General features: G+C 42.9%; 1 protein-coding gene across 4 annotated transcripts in view; it reads right to left on the reverse strand.

The window, feature by feature from the left end:
- Window positions 1–20,688, reverse strand: part of LOC147903202 (3-hydroxyisobutyryl-CoA hydrolase-like protein 1, mitochondrial) — a 183,846-nt gene extending 163,158 nt beyond the window's left edge. For 3 of the 4 annotated variants that reach the window (XM_087372979.1, XM_087372976.1, XM_087372978.1), the window contains exons 1-5: window positions 20,455–20,688; window positions 19,500–19,566; window positions 11,855–11,935; window positions 11,698–11,766; window positions 11,397–11,460 (exon numbers count right to left, since the gene is read on the reverse strand). In XM_087372979.1, the coding sequence (XP_087229105.1) occupies window positions 11,397–11,460; window positions 11,698–11,766; window positions 11,855–11,935; window positions 19,500–19,526 (241 nt within the window). In that variant the 5' untranslated portion in view covers window positions 19,527–19,566; window positions 20,455–20,688. Of the gene's footprint in view, window positions 1–11,396; window positions 11,461–11,697; window positions 11,767–11,854; window positions 11,936–19,499; window positions 19,608–20,454 lie in introns of all 4 variants that reach the window. The other variant, XM_087372977.1, reaches the window with a different exon arrangement.
- Between the last annotated feature and the right edge of the window lie 469 nt (window positions 20,689–21,157).

Consider the following 21,157-nt stretch of genomic DNA (forward strand, 5'->3'; position numbering starts at 1 on the left):
AGATATTTCTTCTCAGGGAAGAGGCCCTGACCCTGAGGTAGAAATGCAAGGTTGACATCCTGAAGGTTGTTGCTGTACATAGCTGTTTTTTTCCTATAAATATATGTAAATATGCTTGCTCATATCAAATGTCTTACCTTAAATGTTCAGGGGATGTGCGACAGTAGGAAACGAAAATCTGTGTGGCTGTATATCAATCGATTTCAGCCTGATATAGTGGCATTACAAGAACACAATCAGCATGTCTATGCAGGAAAGACAGGTCATTACTGCGGCTATGATATCTTTTATGCTGGGGAGCACTCTTTCTCAGGTGTAGTCATTCTGATAAAGCATGAGCTTTAGCCAGTTATTGCTTTAAATGACAATCAAGGTAGATGGATTATTCTTCAATGCATCATTCAAGGCGAGGTGTTTGAACTTTGAATTTGCTTCTGTATATGCACCTCAATCTTCTCGGGATAGAGGTGCCATTTGGGATGCCTTGCAACAATATCCATGGAGATATCATGCCTTTATACGTGGGGATTTTAATAATGCTCCGCAACAGGGTGACAATACATCAAGAAATACTCATACGTTAACCTCTAAAAGGCATGCATGGTCTCAATTACTGATCCATCTTGATTTGGTTGATCTTTGGAAGGAATTGCAGCCTTTGTCACCTGGATACACTTTTCAACATAATGCCCTTTCTTCTTACCAGGCACGTCTGGATCGCTAGTATAGTGTAGCCCCGCAACAAAATGATGATTTTACATGCAAAATATGGGTTGACTATGCCTTTGTGCATTCAGATCACCGTTATGATTGAGGCTATCTTTTCATGATATGCCAGATGATACACTGCCTCAAAGGCGACATCTGATTGTGAACAATAGCTATTTGCAGCATGTTTCTTTCAAGGCAATGGTTACTGAAGCCTATCAATCTCTGTCTTCTCGGAGCCACTTTGTTATTGATAATGCATGGGATTCTTTTGTTTCCAAAATGCAAGTTGTAATTAGAGATTATGGCAAGTCTTACATGAAGACTTTGAGGGAAACTGTTGCTCAGGCTAAATTGACTTGCCAAGACCTCACTGAACTCAGTCACCTTCGTCCTTTGTTCTTGCATGAGCAAACAATACTATGCCAAGCTAAACATTGTCTCCAAATCAATAATCATAGGAAACTTGCTAAATGGGAGACCAGAGCAAGACAAAGAGCTTTCACAGATAAAGGCTGCTCTTCCAAACAATTTTTTAAAAGCTTGCATCAAAAGAGATTAAAAACAAACATTTGCAGAGTGCTTATGCTTGATGGTTCATGGACTACATCACGGTCACAGCTTGCCTCTGTTTGTGTACATCATTTCTCTCAACGGTTTGGTTATGCAAATCCTCCCTCACAGCAGGTTTTGTCTGCAAGAAATTTACTTTTACAACATGTTTCTCCTATTATCTCCACTACTCAAGCTTTGGAATTGGAGGAACCTTTTACTAAAAGGGAATTGTCAGATGCAATCAAATCCTGTGGTAGATGGAAATCTCCAGGATGGGATGGTCTTATAGTTGAGTTTTTTTTAGAATATTAGTCTCTTTTGAAGCATACTTTGCTGCATATGGTGAATTCTGCTTGGCAAAACCAGAAAATGCCAGACACATGGAAGAGAGGTCTTGTTAAACTCCTTCCAAAAAGGCTGATTGGAGACCAAAATGATTGTTGATCGGATAAAAGGCTATTTGCATGATGGGTTGCATCCTGCGCAATATGGTTTTGTTCCTCGTAGGCATATCACAGACAACATTGCTAATGCCTATGTTGAAATAGAATATGCCAAATATATGCAGCAGGATGTTTTGTTATTGCAAGTTGATATTGCCAAAGCTTTTGATACTGTTCAGTGGGACTTTATTTCACAAACAATGCAAGCCTTGGGATTTGGCACAAAAATGCAGCAAGTTATCAATTGGCTATATCAAGATAGTAAAGCTGCCTGCATACTTTCAGGGGATATTTCTCCAACATGGACTCTTGGTTGTTCTGTTCGGCAAGGCTGTCCCCTCAGTGCTTTACTATTTGCCATAGCCACTCATCCAATGCTTCAATATATGGACCACCTTTTGGACACTGGCATGTTGCATGGATTGGAAATTCCTAGCAGCCGTAGCATGATCGCTCAGGCATATGCTGATGATTCTTTCTTTACCCCGAAAAATACTCACAGCGATCTCTCCTTGATTATGCAGGCTCTTTCCACATATGGCTTAGCTGCTGGTTTTCATGTGAATTTTCAAAAATCCAAGCTATTGCCGTTGCATGCTAAAGACTGGCATAGTCTTTTGTGGCCTGGGGAAATTATTCCACCTTCTCAGTTGATTCGACATCTTGGCTATCCTCTAGGTTAGGGGCTCACTCGTTCTCAACAAACTGATTGGGTGCTCACAAAGCTGAGGAAAAAACTTAAATATTGGAAGCTAGCAACTTGGCCATTACATGTTCGTTTGCGAATAACGCAATCCATTTTGATAGCATACATACAATTCTATCTGCCTCTCATCATGTTTACTAAGGCAGATCTAGTTTCCTTTATGTCTGCTATCATGGAGATTTTCTGGCATTCGAAAAATGGCAAGAAAAGTCTCAGATTACTCTCTATGCATCGCCTCTGTTCTCCAAAGATGCACGGGGGTTTGAACATACTCAATATTCAAATGCATATACTTGCTCACAGGGGGAAAATGATGTTGCAGTTTATGCAAAGGGATCAGCCTTGGGCTTTCATGATCCGCTCTCTTTTGTTACATATTGATACTTCTGCTTTTGGGCATTGGCAGCCTACACAGTGGGATTTTCTATTTGGCTCTATACAAGGCAAGATAAGAGGCTGCCCTTTTGTCTCTCGTTTACTTCTTGATTGGAAGCATATTTTATCCCACTTGGAATGGAATGGCAGGGATTCTTTGTTGGGAAATTCCTTGAGGGCTCAGAATATTTATTGGTCCAAAGTATTCCACCCTCCTTTGGCCATACAAGAACCCAGGCGTTCTTATTTTATATCTTTCAAAGGTATTGCTTCTGTAGCGGATGTACTTCAGGATGATGGCACTCTTTTATCTTTTTTTGCGGCTGCTAGCAAGTATGGTTTAGGAGCTCATTATCGTCCTTTATGGCACAAAATTTCAGAAATGCTTCAACCTTTCTTGCCGGTACCTCGTTTGGAACTTCAGGATAGGCTTGAGGATTGGACTCTCCATTCTTCCTCTTCTTCAGCCCGTCCTTTGAAGCTGTCACATATCACAGTGCCTTCTCTGTATAAAGTGTTGTTACCTCCGTCTTGGGTTTTTGATAGAGCCAATTCTGTTTGGCATATGGAATGCCCATCAAAGTGGTGGAGAAAGCGGCTGCGTCTCCTATGGCATTATAAAGTCCCTCTTCGGCAACAACTTTTCCTCTGGCGAGTTCTACTTGGCATTTTTCCATCTGGGCAATTACTCACGCATAGACATATTGCCCCGGCTGTTTGCCACAGATGTCTACACTCTACTGAATCTGTGCCTCACATTTTATGGCACTGTCCACATACTTGTGATTTCCTCGCTCTCATTCGTAAGGGGCTTCGAGCGAGATTTCCTACTGTTACTTTTGGCAGGTTCTTCTGGTTATTTGGTTTTCATCCCGTTAGACAGGGTTTTGATTTTATTTTTTGTTTGGGTGCGCTACTGGGCACTTTGGACTCTATGGATGGACAGAAATCATAGAGTCTTTGGTGATCCTACTTTTCCATCTTTCGTTTTTTTCAAACGATCTCTACGGCAATCGTTTTATGATTGCTTTCAGACTCATTTGATTGATCATGATGTATATATGGCTTATACTGAGATTTTCGGTTAAGTAGTAGTTACTCCGCTTTTGGAGTCGCTTTTGGAGTACCTATGAATGTAATTATTTCACAGCAATAAAATATTTCTTCTCACAAAAAAAAGGTATGTGTATGTGTATGTGTGTGTGTGTGTGTGTGTGTTTGGAAAGCATCCATTGGAGCAAGGTGTTTGAATCGCCTCTCGCTTCACAGGCACCTATTAAAGCATATAATCTCATGAAACTGGGCATAAGATTTGTCGGAGATGTTGTGGATCAACATGGTTATGTGCTTTCATTCCCACAAGCTTGCAGGACATTCCCCTTAGGTCTGCATCATCGACCCATTTGGAGAATACTTACAACCATGTTGCAGCCATTTGTTCCTATTCCTCCACTGTTTGTATAGGACAGATTGTTGGATTGGAATCTGACTTCCTCATCCCCTGCTACCTGCTCGCTTTCAATGCATAATCTGGCCTCCTCGATGGTTTACAGATTTCTTCTTCCACTGCCATGGATTGATAAGCATGCCAACTCTCTTTGGAATTTGGATAGGCCTTTATCTTGGTGGCAATCAAGACTCAAGAAAATTTGGAAAGCCAAATTGCCATTGAAACAGAGGCTCTTCTTTTGGAGATGTATAGTGGGAGCTTTTTCCATTGGGGAGAAATTGGCAGCACGTCGCATTGCTTCCCCTTTCTGCCCCCATTGCTCTCATTACCGTGAGACAGTTCCTCACTTGTTATGGTCTTGCCCGCACTCTCGGCTATTGATCACTCATGTTTCTCACTTGCTGCGGCTTCGGTTTCCCTCTATCAGATTTGGGAAACTCTTCTGGATGTTTGGATGCTTCTCATCCCAGATGTCTCCATTCCTCCTTTTCTTTCACTGGACTCGTTTTTGGATACTCTGGACCATTTGGACACAGAGATTGCATTCTAGGATGGGACAACAGTTTCCTCAGGCATATGCTTTCTTCAGAATGTCCCTCAAGCAATCTTTGTATGATAGTTATGCTGCGACGGACTTGGATGCTACTAGCCTTGAAGTGTTTTCTGACTGTTTTTGAGTTTTTCCATTAGGCTCCCTTTTTGAGTCTAATGTCATGTATATTGATCTTATGTTAATAATATAGTTAATGGCTTCACAAAAAAAAGTGTGTGTGTGTGTGTGTGTGTGTGTGTACTTGTTTCTCCTATTGTCTCTTTGCAAAAAGCCTCAATGCTGGAAATGTCTTTTACAGATGTGGAATTGGATGAAGCTCTTCGGCATTTGGGTAAACATAAATCCCCTGGCTGGGATGGTCTGACGGTTGAATTCTTTGAAGCCTTTTGGCCTGAATTGAAGGGTCCAATTCTACAGTTTATAAATGTAGCCTGGCAGCAGCAACATCTTCCCTCAGCTTGGAAGCATGGTCTGGTTAAGCTTGTGCCCAAAAAACCTCTATGTGAGACTATGGATGACTGGAGGCCCATCACTTTGATGCCGGTTATATACAAACTGATTGCCAAACTGTTGGTACATCGGATAAAGAATATCCTTCATGATGGACTTCATCCCCGGCAATATGGTTTTGTTCGAAGACGGCACATACATGACAATATCTCTAACACTCTCATCGCAATGGAATATGCAAAATATTCAGATCAAGATGTGTTGGTTATGCAGGTGGATGTGGCGAAGGCATTTGATACAATACAGTGGGATTATGTCTCTCAAATCATGTCAAAACTTGGTTTTGGGCCAAAGCTAGTTAATGTCATATATTGGCTTTACTCAGATTCCACTGCACAATGCTTTATAGGGAATCATTTGTCTGAGTCTTGGACTCTCGAACGTTCAGTTCGACAGGGATGCCCTCTCAGTGCTTTGCTATATGCCATCGCTTCACATCCTTTGCTTCTTTATATGGATCACATGGTTGATACTGGACAGCTACAGGGGCTTCAAATTTCTGGTTCACGACCCTTCATTGCTCAAGCCTATGCAGATGATTCATTCTTCATGCCAAAGAATAGTCCTTTGGAGATTCGCCTTTTGATGGATACCCTTTCAGATTTTGGGTTGGCAGCTCGTCTTAAAATCAACTTTCAGAAATCAAAACTCTTGCCTCTCAAGCATTGTGATTGGCATGCTACCCTGTGGCCAGGCCAGATTATTTATCCGGAAAACATAGTAAGACATTTGGGCTATCCCATTGGCTGGAAAATCAGCAATAAGCAACAAATGTCATGGGTGTCAAACAAAATTCAGGACAAATTAGAATATTGGAAGATCTCCACTTGGCCTTTGCATGTACGGCTTCGAATTGTCCAGTCTATTGTTCTAGCTTATGTCCAGTTCTACCTTCCTCTATTACATTGGTCATCCCGAGATCTCACCTCCTTTATGTCTCAAGCCATGGAGATTTTTTGGAAAACTAAGCTTCATAAAAAAGCTTTACGGCTGCCCAAAATGGATATGCTTTGTTCACCAAGAATGCATGGTGGTTTGAATATAATCAACATCCAATTTCATGTGTTGGCAAGAAAGATCACTATGCTCAAGACATTTTTTCAACAAGAGCAGCCTTGGTCCATTATGTTGGCAATTTTGTGTGGACAGATGACCACAAATGCTTATGGACATTGGCTAGTTGATCCATCGGAAGTAGTACTGGGCAAATTTCAAGGTAAAATACCTAGCTGTCCATTTTCTAATTCCTTGATACAGGACTGGAAGCAAGTACTCTCGCACATCAAATGGTCTCCCCTTCCTACTTCTACAGATTCCTCACTCAAAATGGAAAGTATTCATTGGAGTGCTGTGTTCTCCTCTCCCCTTGCAGCTCAACAACCCATCAGAGCTTATAATCTTATGAAAATGGGTATCCGTTTCATCGATGACGTAGTAGATATGCAAGGAAATATTCTCACTTTTCCAGTAGCATGTCGACAATACAATCTGGGGATGCATCATAGACCTATATGGAAAGCTATTGCTGATCTCTTACTCCCTCTGGTTCCGATTCCGACATTGAATGTCAGAGACAGGCTTCAAGCTTGGCACCTTCAGTCTTCAAATACAAGCATCTCCTCTAGGCCTTTGCATTTATTGACTTCTATACAGGCTTATCAATTGATATTACCTCCTCCTTGGATTGCCCATCATGCTAATTCTCTATGGCATTTGAACAAGTCATTAGCCTGGTGGAAGGGAAAAGTGCAATTGATATGGAAGTTGAAAATGCCATTGAAGCAACGATTATTTTTATGGAGATGTATTGTTGGTATTCTTCCGGTAGGGGTGAAATTGGCTCAAAGACGGATAGCTTCACCTCTTTGTCCAAGACGTCACCTTACATCTGAGAGTATTCCGCATCTACTGTGGTCTTGTTCATATTCCAGAAACCTTCTAGACAGAATCTCCTATTTCTTATCTCTCAGATTTCCAGCACACAGGTTCTACAGGTTTTTCTGGATGTATGGCAAACTATCAGCATCTCTGTCACAGTATTCTCTTTTCTTCCACTGGATCAGATACTGGGCCTTATGGACCCTCTGGTTGCAGCGTAATCAAGCATATCTGAATTCTCCCCTTCAGCATCCATATGAGTTCTTCCGAGCCTCATTGCGGCAGTCATTATATGATGCCTTACATGAGGAAGATTTGGTATTGTCTTGTATTCAACTTTTATTTTACTGCTTCTGATGCATAGGGCTTTGGCTCTCTTTTGAGCACTGCCCAGATGTAAATGAAAGTTTCATAATATAAGTATCTTGGTTTCGCCCCAAAACAAACCAAAAAAAAAAAAAAAGTGTGTGTGTGTGTGTGTGTGTGTGTGTGTGTGTACATGCATGCATACATACATACCATACATACATACATTTACATATACATGTACATACATACATACATGTAAAATACCTATATGTATGTATGTATCTACATACACACACACGTGTACGTGTACGTGTACGTGCACACGTATGTGTGCCCCCGTCGACCCTCCCAGCCCCTCCCTCACCTAATCTTCCTATCGCGAGGGGTCTCCAGAGTGTCACCTAGGCTGAGCCTAGGACCTGGCCAAGCTGCACCTGCTTATGGAGTGCTGTGGCAATGCCCTGCCTTGGCCATGGGCTGCTGTGGAAAGTGTGACGCCCCAAGAAGCAGTCACGAACACTCCAAGGGCACCAAGAAGCTATCGCGACCACCCCAGGGCCTGTACTGGGCTGTCGTGCACAGCCCCCTCTAGAACCTGCTCCAGGCCACGGACCTGCTGCTGTACCTGCCGCACGTCTCTAGCTTGAACTGGACTGCAAAACACCTGCAAGAATCTACAAGGACCTGCAAGAAAGCATTAAGAAACAGTACCCACCTGCTTCCAGGGGACCATTTACTGTTGTGGAACACCCGAAGCTGCACACAAACACAAATATGTGAGGCACAGATAGACAAAACAGTCTGCAAGTACGGTATCTAAGGGATAAAAATCCAAATAGTCAAAATTGTAAGAAATAGAGCAGAATTGTGCAAACAATTCTGTCTACACGAGGATATGTAGAGGAAACACAGGGGAAGCAAGCTTTGGAAGCTGCTATAACGGCTTACATAGCAGGAGGACCACCCAAAGGTATTTCAGACGTCATCACCCACCCCATACGATTTGTCTAGTGCCGGTTGAGGAGGTTGATAGCTTGGAAGCCACTAATATGGTGTTGTTCAATGAGAAAGCACATGTAAACAAGGTATTATCTGAGACAAAGAAACAAGGTGGATGGTGCAAGATGAATGGTGGAAGGAGAAAGGCAAAAGGAATGAATGGGAGAAGGAGAGAACAGCGTGGGAATCAGAAAAGATCAGCCTTAAAGATCAGTGTAAGCCATGGGGACCGAACGACAACAACTAAGAGATATGCAAGAAGCACCTGAAGGGGCATGCAAGGCAATAGAAGAGCTGACATATGAGAATGAAAGATTTGGCAGCTTTGCACGCCACCATCCAAGGTAAGCATGCTGAGTTTACAGAAAATTCACCTTAGTACATGTTCAGATATCTCCAACATGGTATCAGAGCCAGTTGCAATTCAGAGGTGTAAGAGCCAAGAGAGGTGATTGAGCTCCAACGACCCACAGATCGACACAGCAGTGGATCAGAAGGTCAACTCAGAGGGTAGTTGAGGACGGCTAAAAATTAAGCAGGAAGGAATATCATGACATGAGTACCTAGTATTACCATGGGACTGGTCAAGGGAAGAAGGTTGGTTCAGGCGGTTCTACAAACAGATATTGAGTGAGATAGGGAGGAAAAGGTTAAGTTATAGCTCATTGCCTAGGGGTAAAAAAGGGATTAGAATAAGAGTGGAGTCAAGGAATCGTAGAAACTCTAGTACCTTGAGGATTAACCTAGGTCTTAGGGAGAATTGAAAGAGCACGTCTAATGGAGTGTAACCACTCGTGTCGTAACATCCCTCTTCCATCCCTTTCCTTGGAAGGATACTTCTCTCTCATACATTAGTAGTACCCAACTAGGGGAGCACCCAGGATAAGTCCTAAGCACATAGTTAGTCAACCTAGAGTAGGAAATGAACAGGATAGGGAAAGAAATACCTAACATAGACGTCATGGAGCACTTATTGCAGCATTGAGGCTGTAGGAGGCCCTATAGAGACTTAGTTTCTCTACTAATCGACAAGAATCAGGAATTTGAGGAGAACTAGACAATTTGGTTCATTACACTTGGTATCAAAGCATGGATCCTCTGCTTGTGAAGTCAAAGAGAACGTTGCACACCGATTCAATTGACATTCGAGTGACAAGAGGGGTCGATAATGACTCCAATGAATTAAGAGGTCGATCGAACTATGCCTACAACGTGCACGATGAACGTGCAGTAATGAAGGAAAGGCTTCAAGAGATCAAAGCAACCAGGCACCTCGAACACAAAAGACTCATGGGAGCATGTATAGTCGACTACTCACCTCACCTAGTAGAAGCTGAGCACCTGAAGACGAGTGCGATGGATTGAGGTCGTGTACTAGAGGCAAGGAATGGTGCATGGAGGTTTGAGAAACCTCATATAAGCACGAAAAAGATCTATTGGCAGCTGAATTGACGAAGGCAAACCAAGGTGATGGATCCACAAAGCCAAAGCGTGAGTCGCACGGCTGTCGCAATAGACGGAAAAGAGGAGTCGCAATAGAAGTTTGGCTGAGAAGCATCCACAAAGATGAATGTCAACTGTTTAATTACATGAATCGGAGCCATATGTCACACGCATGCAAGAAGATCCCACGATCGGTAAAGGACTAGCTCGAAATATAGTCAAGGGCAATTGGAGCATCACGGATGGCCACTCAATGGGAGACTTTGATGGTGAAGTTTTGGATCTCCAAGGGTTCTACAGTCCCTTACAAGGTTAAAGCAAACAATTTGAGTACTCTTATTGAACAATCTCACAAGAGAAATATCTCTACCAAAGGGGCCATGGAGGATCCCAAGAAGACTAAATGGTCAAAGTCTCCCACGTACATTAATGAGATGAGATGTTTCTTAGGGATGTGTAGCTACTACAGACCTACTATAGCCTTTGAGAGCCAAAGCTTCAAAGTGCTGAATGCATTTATGAAAAAGAGTTATTAGTTGTTGTGCACGAATATCTCTGGACAACCTACATTTCAGTATTAAACTGGGAAAGAGGATGTAGCTTGCAACATTTAGTACAAGAGGGTATAGGAAAATGCTCCTAAACATTGATAGTGTGTTGTGCTCAAATGTTATCTCAAGAGATAAACCTTGATAAATAAGAAATGAAAAAGAGAAAAAGCTAGCAAGAGAAAAATAATGTTCATAGCGACGCTTCGCTCAAATCAAGCAAGAGGGTACTTTGGAGGTACCAAGAGTAATTGAGGGTTTGATGGTACCCAAGAGTAATTGAGGTTTTGAGAGCACCCACATTTGGAGGCCACGGTACCGATAAACAATGTTATATTGGTCAATCTTCTTGGATCCTTGAGCTAAGTATTCTTACCCTTCCTTTTGATTATTATTTTATTAAAAGGAACAAATAAGATAAAATGAACAACAAAAGGAGAAGCTAATCAAAAAGCAGTCCACATTTTCTTCATTCAAGCTACAACTGCTTGTGAAGAGTATACGATTTCATTTAAGTCTCTCCCAAACGAACATGTAAAGCAAAAAAATGCTTAAACAATCTACTTGATACCGCAATGCACCACTTAGGATAGTCTAAAATAAGGAAATTCGTAGCCTAAAACAAATAGGCATCCGAACTGAAAGTATATCTGACCTGTATTATGGCACTTCAAAACTCTGATACATGAAGCATTCCAAAGGCGTTAAGTCTTAAAGACCACAAAAATTTGCAGTGACAGTCCTACTTCACCATTGCTCCATAAGTGAGAGGGAGTGAAATCTTTTTACAAACATTCTAACCCCTCTAACCAAGGAGGAGAACTATTCTACAGAAGCATACGATGGTTTTCAGACAAACCCGCAAATTAAACTACTCCTTGAACCTAAAACTTGCTGAATATCTTGAAAGCAGCAATACCTTCTAGACCATATCTATGCAAATCCTTCACATCTGCACCTGAACAGAACGTACCACCTGCCCCCTATTCAAGGAAAAATATTCAAGAAAACATTTGAACGATAAGGAGCAGGGGCTGTAACATGCAATAGACATGAAGCCCTTCAAGAAATAGCACAACTCAATAAATTTGGATTTCCTTCATAGAAGCAAATAATCATTCAAAGCCTCTTTCTACAGCATGACACCAAAGCTTCCTCGAATGGCCTCCAAAGGGAAAATCAAAAACATAGCCTTCAGTTTAGTACACCACAGGGATTACTTTGAGAATAACCATGTGGACACCATTTTCATGCTCCCACTTCTCATAAAATCTTCGAAGTCGGGTTACCTGCAAAACAAAACATCCTCATAATTTGTTGATTGCCTACTGCAAACACTTCCAGCATTCCAACACACAAAGAGCCATAGCTGTGTACCATAGACGTTGTAAGTGCATTAAGATGCTTTGGGTTGTTCAGTGTTGCCACTCTTGACCCTAGCCCTCGGCTTATTGTAACCTGAAGAAAGTCAAGTAGCCATTGTAGCTCAAGAAACAAAGTGATTAAAAGATGCCTGTAGAAAACAAATAATTACAGGAACTGAAAATATCAGTTGTAACAGCACTACCTAAACTGAAGAAGTACCAGAATATAAGCAAGACTTGATTGTAACTATGATACACATTAGGTAAACTGTCGTGCTATTTATAGCAACATGGAAGCCATAGACTATTTTTTGGAATAGAGTTGGTCACCTCCCCACCCCCATATGAGGAGTTCATCGGGCGGGTGGACAATAGAGTAGTAATAGGCATGGGCTGGCAGGGGATACCGACCACGGAGGGCAGATCTGGCAAAGGAACATCCAGATGCTGTCCACCCATGGAGAGGACAGAAATGCACAGGTCAGCAAGCTCTGGAAGACCCTAAGGGCATGCAAAACATGCTGGGACATGAGCAGCCGTGCCTGGGCCAGTGGCAGCCTGCCACGTGGCCAGGCAGGGCCAGCAAGAGACGAGGAACAAGCGCTAAGGGGCTTTTTATAGCCTCCCCAAGCCAGTCAGCTGGTAGGTGCAGACTGAGTTGGCCAGGAAGAGGCTGCTGGGTAGGTCCATTTCGCAGGGCCTTGTGCCCTATAAAAGGGAGGCCTTTGGGCCTCATTTGAATATCACGTGGAGCAGCAATCCAAGAGCAGGAAGGAGCAGCAGGAGGACCACCCTTGAGCCTATATTCAGGAGGTGAAGGTGACCTATAGAGTGCTGCAGATATAGCTCAAGGAGCTGCCCACCTAGGCTGAGTTTCGGAACAGCAAGGTGGAAGAGATCCTTTGGACGGAGAGTCTACATAAGCTCAGTGGAGCATGCGGGCTCAGAGATCTAGAGGTGCCAGGCATATAGTAGGAGAACCCTTTTGGTATTGTATCTTGTCCAGTTTATGGATGGATGGAAATATATAAGAAGATTCTATATATTTTGTCCTTGAGCACAGTCTATTTGCTAGTCTGCACATAAATAAATGGTTGTGAAGTACACACATGGCTATGAAGCTTGATTCCATAGTGAAACACTTCCGCGTATACTTCCTAGACTAATCTATCAGTCTTCCGCTGCGGGATACCCTCTGGTGGGATTTCATTTTCTAACACTACTCACTGTACAGCATGAAGACTATTTACTATACAGCAGACAATCATGAAGACTATTTACTGTACAGCAGACAATAACAAAGAGATTCATTGCTGTCATTAACAACACAGGGTACGTATCTAAAGAGTAGATTAGTTAAGAGGAGAAGTTTGGGCATGTTCCTGGATTCATCTAGAGGTATATAGTTATACTGGAAAGGCCATCAGCAGACTGCTGGGTCACCAGTTATGGACAGAGAGCTACCTAAAAGATAGACATCATTATCTCAATAGCTATGCGAACGTTGAGTCAGACAAGTTCCGAGCTGTAGAAGCAACAATAGTTGAATATGATCGACGGTCCAGCCATGTGTTATCCCCATTATCATCATACTCCCTCCCTGTCACAGGAGGTCAAGAAATATGTGTGGTATCCGACCGTGTAATACTACAGGCTCTTGATAAGTGGTCTATGTGTCCCCTCATCAGCCCAAAAAAGGATTAGGTAGAGTAACATATGAAGCATACCCTTTGCTCACGAGAAATATTCCCCATGTCCTCCTTCCCTAACCCTGCCTCAATGATCAATCCACGTGATGAGACTCTTATCTAACCCAAGGCAATCCTCACTGGTGCAAGGAGGGAGGAGCAAGGGAGGAGGAAGGCGGGAGGCGGAAGGGAAGGGAGGGGAGGGGAGGTGAGAGGGGAGGGTCTAGGAGCAGATTGAGGAGATGATTGTGGAGCTCTGAAGTCATCAGTGATGTCAGTGAGCATGTAAAAGGTGCCTACATAAGGACCTCACTCTTCTTCATCATATATGCAAGTATTCTAAATTTGTGTCCACTCTACTCTTTCCTTTCAATTTACCAACATCGTATCAGAGCCATTTGATCCCCCTTGATTCCATTTCTGCCACATCATCATCTTCTTCTCCATCTTCTTCTTCACCATCTCTTCCTCTTCTTCCCAAAACTTGCTTAAGCCTGTTCTCCTCCGTTTCTCTGCCATTCTCCATGCCCTTCCTGCTGGAGATACACCTCGAAGGGGCGAACCCCTGGCTGCAAGGAATCGAAGAATTACTGCCTCTGCTCGTCGCCATTTCACACAGATCGTCGACCCTTCTTCCTGCATTTTGAGAATGCTCCATGCTTCTCTAATTCCTTTCAGAGGGAGCTTCTCCATACCTAGAGCTACCCTGTGCTGAAATCTGAGCAGCAATGGCTGCATATTCAAGCTGAAAACAGAGAAAAACCAGTCGAAAATGGAGAGGCAAGCTATGGCGCCCTGACGGGATTTTGCGCCCCTTCTCCTCAGTGGACCTTCCGTGGTATATAAGCTTTCTTTTGGCTCAGAAACCCCCTTTTCCTTTGCTCTGGAGAGTGAGATACAAGCCCTCCAAGTTCAGTCTTTTGATTTTGACAGTTTTGACAAGTTTTTGAAAGGGATGCTACATAAGATGCTACTCTAGCATTTCTGAGTTTTTGAAGTTTTCAATAGCATCAGTACAACTGTGGCTTCAGCTTTGCTTTGAGTTGCTATACCTGGTTTTGATTGGAAAGCTTTCATTTTAGCCACCTCTATGAAGCATGTAAGAAAAAGCATCATTGATTGAATTTTGGTCACTAGTCTTTGCTACATTAAATGCTTATATTTGGAAGCCTTTCACTTGTTATTCTAGCCTTGTAAGAGAGAAGACACTGCCCAATACCTGGGTTAGACCCTCTCATGGCTACCATATTGAATATAGATAAGTTCAATGGAAAGGGCTTCCACACATGGCAGATGAAGGTGAAATTTGCATTGATGAGGGAAAACCTCTAGGGACTTGTCAAACCGACTTCAACTTCTTCTTCTACAGCCTCCAATGCTCGAGAATCCTCAGCTCCGACACTCCCTGCAAGGGATCCCGCTAGAGAGGAGAAAGCATATGGTATCATTGCTCTTGCTTTAGGAGATGATTATATTCATCACATCTCTGACTTAGAGTCTCCTTCAGAAGCTTGGCAGAAGCTTGACATGATTTTTGGTGCTAGCTCTCACATCTCAAAATTATCACTTAAAATCTCTTTCTTTGAATTGAAGATGGTTAGTGGCACTCATTTGGCAGCCCATGTCAATTACATGCGGAGTCTTATGACTCAACTTGCTTCTATCAACTCTCCTATCACTACAGATGATGCTATGGCAGTGTTGCTTAAGAGTATGCCTGAAGATTATGATCATATTGTTACCACTTTGAAAAATCTTCCTAATCCTAATCTCTGCTCTCCAAGAAGAAGAAAGGCACATGGAGCTCAGGAAAGGCAATGACACAGCTTATGCTATAAAAATCCAAAAGGGCAAGTTTTCACCTTGCAATCATTGTGGGAAGACAAATCACCTTTCAAAGGACTGCTTCAAAATCAATCCATGCAAACACTGTGGCAAAAACAATCATCATGAGAAGTTTTGCAGAGCCAAAGCAACTTCAAAGACAGAAAATGCCAATCTACTTTCAGTTGATGTGCCTCCACAAGATGAGGCATCCTTTGAAGATTATGCATTTTAAAATCATCTCTATGTATGCTCCAGATCTCTCTTTTTATGTTGAGTCAAGGTACTCAGCCTGGATAGTCTTCCAAAATGAATGAAATAAACTATTATGTTTTGTGTGTTTTTGTAAACACCTCTGGTCACCTTATGATGTAGGCCATGTGTATGTGTTTTGCTCCATGGTACCTCCTGCAGACATTGTGTGCATGTACATGCAGGGGAGATAACCATTGGAAGGTCTTTTTGTATCCCTTTTGTTTACCTTACACCCATGGGAACCCTTGCTAGCTTGAGATCCTAGCCATTGATAGATCCATGACCACCATGAGATGGCATGAGACACCTTGTGCTAGCTGTATCCTTGACATAGCCTGAGGCATTCCCTTGAGGGGGGGTTTGTTGGGATATCTCAAGGTGTATGCCTCAGGCACACCTTGGTTTCTATGTGTGAGTGCTAGAGGCACAGTTAGGTGCCCATAAGCATAGTTAGGTAGTGGAAAGCCACATAGGATGATTGAGAGAATCTAGGAGCAGATTGAGGAGATGATTGTGGAGCTCTGAAGTCATCAGTGATGTCAGTGAGCATGTAAGAGGTGCCTGCATAAGGACCTCACTCTTCTTCATCATATATGCAAGTATTCTGAATTTGTGTCCACTCTACTCTTTCCTTTCAGTTTACCAACAGAGGGAGGGGCGACCTATAACTTAGCATAACCTTTTTCCTCTCTATCTCACTCAATATGACTCCGATTCTAGAGCCATTTGAATCAACATTCTCCAGTTGACTAATCCCACTGATTAGGATAATAATTTGGGTAGTACTCGTTACTCGTGTCATGACAGGTCACTTATCTATCTATAGGCCCACCCCACAATGCAAACCAACACCACCCCTTGATCCCCTATGCGGTGGGTTGGGAGGAGGAGGACAATGTTAATACACAAAACCTCTTGGATCTAACCCCATGGCCCTCTATGAATATGTGATGGTTTGGAAGGCGGCAACCAAGAGATACTCACAAGCTTTGCTTGCGCAATTCATGTGGAAACAAGGGCTTATTGCGTATGATGTGAGAAGGCATCATGACCTATAGGTGCTCCATCCTACCTTACTCTCTAATGTTTAGTGCCCATTAAGCTGCCCCATACATAGCCAATGTCAGCCCACTAAATCAAAAGCTAGTTTCATCCTTAAATCCTAAAAGTGTGCCTGCAATCATTGGTGATCTAATCTCACAAGGCAGGCTTATCCCTTGGTAAGTCTACCTTTAGGATTTCGGCGTGATCATGGGAACATATTCACTCTTAAGGGTGTCATTGAGGAGGTCACGGCACGAAGACAAAGGGTACATTGTTGCTTTGTGGACTTCCGCAAAGCTTTTGATATGGTGCCGAAAGCCCACCTTATTTGACGCTTGCAGGATTGGGTTATCATTAAGAGATTATCTGAGCCATTATGGCACTCTACGAGAGGGTTTCAAGCAAGGTCCATACCGGCACAGGATGGACAGAGGAGATCGTGAGCACAATTGTAGTCAAACAAGGTTGTACCTTGTCACCTAACTTGTTTGGCCTCTACAAAGATGAGCTTGATACTTTCATGGAGACACTAGGGGCGCCGGTTGCTCTCTTGCTGGAGCTTTGATTCAGATCCTCTTATGTGGCGATGACCTGATCTTGCTCTCGTCCTCAACGGAGGGCCTTCAGAGACGTTTGGACGTGTTGCACACCATTTGTGAGTCACACGGCTTGAAGGTCATCGAAAGACCAAGGTTATGATCTTCAACGCATCCCGAGCAGCCATGCGCAAAGAGCAGTTCACACTAGATGGGTTACTAGTGGAGGTCGCTTCATCATACACGTGATTGGGCCTCCTCTTCTCTAGCCTGATTTTCATGATGTGACCGGCCATGCAAGCCCGCCTGAGCAAGGTATATGCTGCACTTGCTCAACTAGAGTGGCATAGCTTCCACCCCCACTTCCAAGATTCTCAGACCAAGACCATTCTTTTTTACTGTTTGGTCCGCCCACCAGGCAACGGGTATGTATGACAGCCCTTGTTGGCGGCCTGATTTAACATAGGCAGATTGGGCTAGCGACTCTAGGTTCTCTTGCTGTCACAGATGATCCACAGCAAGGCATCAGTCCCACTGTTATGGCTGGTTTCGGTGCGTCTCCACTGCAGGTTGATGGTGCATTTCAAGTTATCACATACCTTTACCAAGTCAAGGAATATGGCTCTTGCACTTCATGAGGGAATATGGCTCTTGCACTTCAAGACGATGTAGATTACTGTGGCTGGCCCTATCCTCCTCCATGACCTTAGCAGTTGAGGGTGATCGGAGATGTGATATGCGCATACATGCAGGTGGTTTGAGAGTTTTGGGCTCCACATGGATCAGTTTACCCCCTTCCAATATAGCATTGAGGCTCCTCCAGTCCTGCTCACGTATCACAAGGTCAACTAGGTCATTCGAGAGGACCTCCTACAGCTACACTTGGCTGGCACCTAGTGAGCTTCCGATGAAGCTCAGCTTCTACAAGGACCACTGTTTACGACAGAGTTTTTGCAGCCAGATCATACGGACCAGCAAATCACTAGTAGTCGGCGAGGCCTCAGTGACACGATAGACTTGACAAAGGATTGATGAACGAATCATGCTAGGGGATCTTCCCTCCATGTTCAATAGATCGGGGACATGACCAACAGGGGTTCCAGTGGCTCTTGTCAAACATAGGGCTGCTGCTAGGAGATTATGACAGGTCACATGCACAGACCACTATCAGCGCTCTATCACAAGGGTTTCCTATTATCACGGCCTCATTCATTGTAGGGGCCCCCTTGAGATTCCACCCTGGCCCACGTATTAGATCTAATACGATTGATTATGCCTAGATAGAAGCTCCACTCTTTCAGCTCATTATATCACGCTTCTTTTAGTCTCATAGACCCTTTGGTCTTTCGAAGACTTCTAAAAAACTTACTTTCCTCCATGGAGAAACCAAGCCCTCGGAATGTGACCCCAAGTATACATCTAACAAGAATACCTCGTACAAAAATCTCCCAATGTATGGATGGACTTGAGCTGCTTAAAATTTTATAAAATCAGTTTTACCTAAGATGGACATCGTACAAACAACACCATTGAAGAGGATGTATGCTTTGTGGATGTCAAATAAAAATTTGACATTGTGACCCATGCCTAACTTACTGAGGGACACCATCTCTACTATAGTAGCACTTTATGAGAAAGTCTACGGGTGATCGGTACCTCAATAGGGTGGTTAAAGGACACCATAGGGGTCAAATAAGGTTGCCCTTGCGAACAACCTTGTTTGGTTTCTACATCAAAGAGTTATCAATGTTTATTAAAGCTATGGAGGGAGAGGGTTCTTCCCAGGCAATGGTGCCAATCTTGCTTATAGCTGATGACGTCCAATAGTTGAGAACCGTAGACAACATCTTCATGTCATATACAATGTTTGTGAATAGAGTGATCTAAAGGTCAAGTGTCTCTCAAGTACAAACTTGTAGACCTTGGCTAGATCCACAAGGTCACTGCCTTGAGAATCGGTAACAACAGAATCTTCTAACAGGTAAGGCAAAACTAGGACAAATCGTTTCCTTAAATATTTGGCCAAAATGAAAGCATAGGTCTCGCAATGACGTGCAAGGTACTCCATTTGGAGCCTTCGTGGTCTTTATCCTCATTGAAGCTAGGAATCATGGAGAGATATGGTGCTGCCATATAAAGTATGAGCATGCCACCCGTAGGTGTCTAACTATGTGATAGGTGAAGACACATCCACATTATTAAGACGCTTTCTACAACATACAAACAATTGTGCAAAACAGTTTAACATAACAGAAGAATTCTGAAAGCTACAAACAAATTCATTACACGTGTGAGCAAAATCATGAAAAACCTGCTTGAGTAGCTGTCGGAGAGCCATCCACAATAGGCCTCTTCTTCTATGCAATGCCTTGGGTTAACTGCGACGACCAATTTGTAGATCAGAAACTGTGCATCATCCCTGCAAATCCAGACTCTTCAAACCAAACTGCGCATCATCCCTGCAAATCCAGACTCTTTCGAACCAAACTGTGCGACACCCCTAAAAGAGAATTTTGCAAGCTTTCTAAATAGCGATGAGGCCATGAAAGATGCACTAACTTCATACAAAGACAGGCTACTCGAGTCAAAGGTGATTCTAGAGGCAAAAGTGTCATTCAATTTGAAAAAACTTTAGGAAAAGACAAGCATAAAACAATAAAAACAAGTATCAATAATTGCATCTGTTCATATGCTTACTTTCTAAAAAGAGAGCATTGATTTTAAGTGATCCGAAAAAATGCGTTACTATCGTTAAAACGTACCCCTTGCAAACACTAGTTGTAGAAAATGCAGAGTCCAAGGCAACGAAACGTATACTTACAATGAAGCCAAGAACAATGAAGAACCTTTAAATATTTCCCATTTCTATCTTTTACAAAGGCAGAGTCTAAGGCAAGGAAACATACACTTAGATGAGCCAAGGCCCAAACCCATTTTTAAAAATCAAAGGCAAACGTGATGGAAGTCATCAAAAACATGTTCAATGTTATATATATTGAAGGTGATTATCATCATCGATCGCCAAATATCCAAGACAGAGAGAGCTTGCGGAAACCGTCACAGAGTAACAGTGCAGTCGCTCGCCAAACCATAATAGTACAGCTCCAAGCTACGGATGCAAAATCTACCAGGACTACCCACGAATGAAGGAGGTGAAGTGCATATATCTCCGCCCGGTGTCCCTAAAGCACAAGATCGCAGAAACGGCACACGACACTCGAAATGAGTCACAAATTTCGTTAATGTAGAGAAATCTCTCTACTCACCTTTACACGGTCTTGTTGGACAATCTCGCAATGTCTCCAAAGTATTTCAAGTTGCTCGGCTTTCGTGACCGTTCAAAACCCGCACGCGTGAGGATGCTCTGCAGACTTTGTTGGGGAGTACTGAAGAATGAAACGCAAATTCAACTATAGTTAAGGAGGTGGCGAGCAGCTAATAACAAGTGAGTACAAGTAGTCGTGAGCAATGCCTTCAAATTGGTTCTTTCAAAGGAAAACAATTGTTGGAGAGTACTAAGAATGAAACTCAAATTCAACTATAGTTAAGGAGGTGGCGGGCAGCTAATAACAAGTGAGTACAAGTAGTCGTGAGCAATGCCTTCAAATTGGTTCTTTCAAAGGAAAACAATTGTCAAGATAAGGAATGATTAATTTGCAACACTTGTGATGGAAGCCCGTGTATAGGAAAGTTCGAATGATTTGCAAACTTCGTATGTGTGTGTGTGTGTGTGAGAGAGAGAGAGAGAGAGAGAGAGTTCTTTAAAAAAGAAAGTGTGTGTGTGAGAGAGAGAAAGAACCAAAATAGAAGAGGGCCACGATTTGCAAACTTCGTATGTGTGTGTGTGTGTGTGTGTGAGAGAGAGAGAGTCCTTTAAAAAAGAAAGTGTGTGTGTGAGAGAGAGAAAGAACCAAAATAGAAGGGGGCCCACTTTTTAACAAAAATGTAAGTAGTGCGCAGCCCGAAAGG

The sequence above is a fragment of the Dipteris shenzhenensis genome, chromosome 3 (assembly GCF_047967505.1).
Source record: "Dipteris shenzhenensis isolate YYH24624 ecotype China chromosome 3, Dip_SZ_1.0, whole genome shotgun sequence".
NCBI classification, from domain to species: Eukaryota; Viridiplantae; Streptophyta; class Polypodiopsida; order Gleicheniales; family Dipteridaceae; genus Dipteris; species Dipteris shenzhenensis.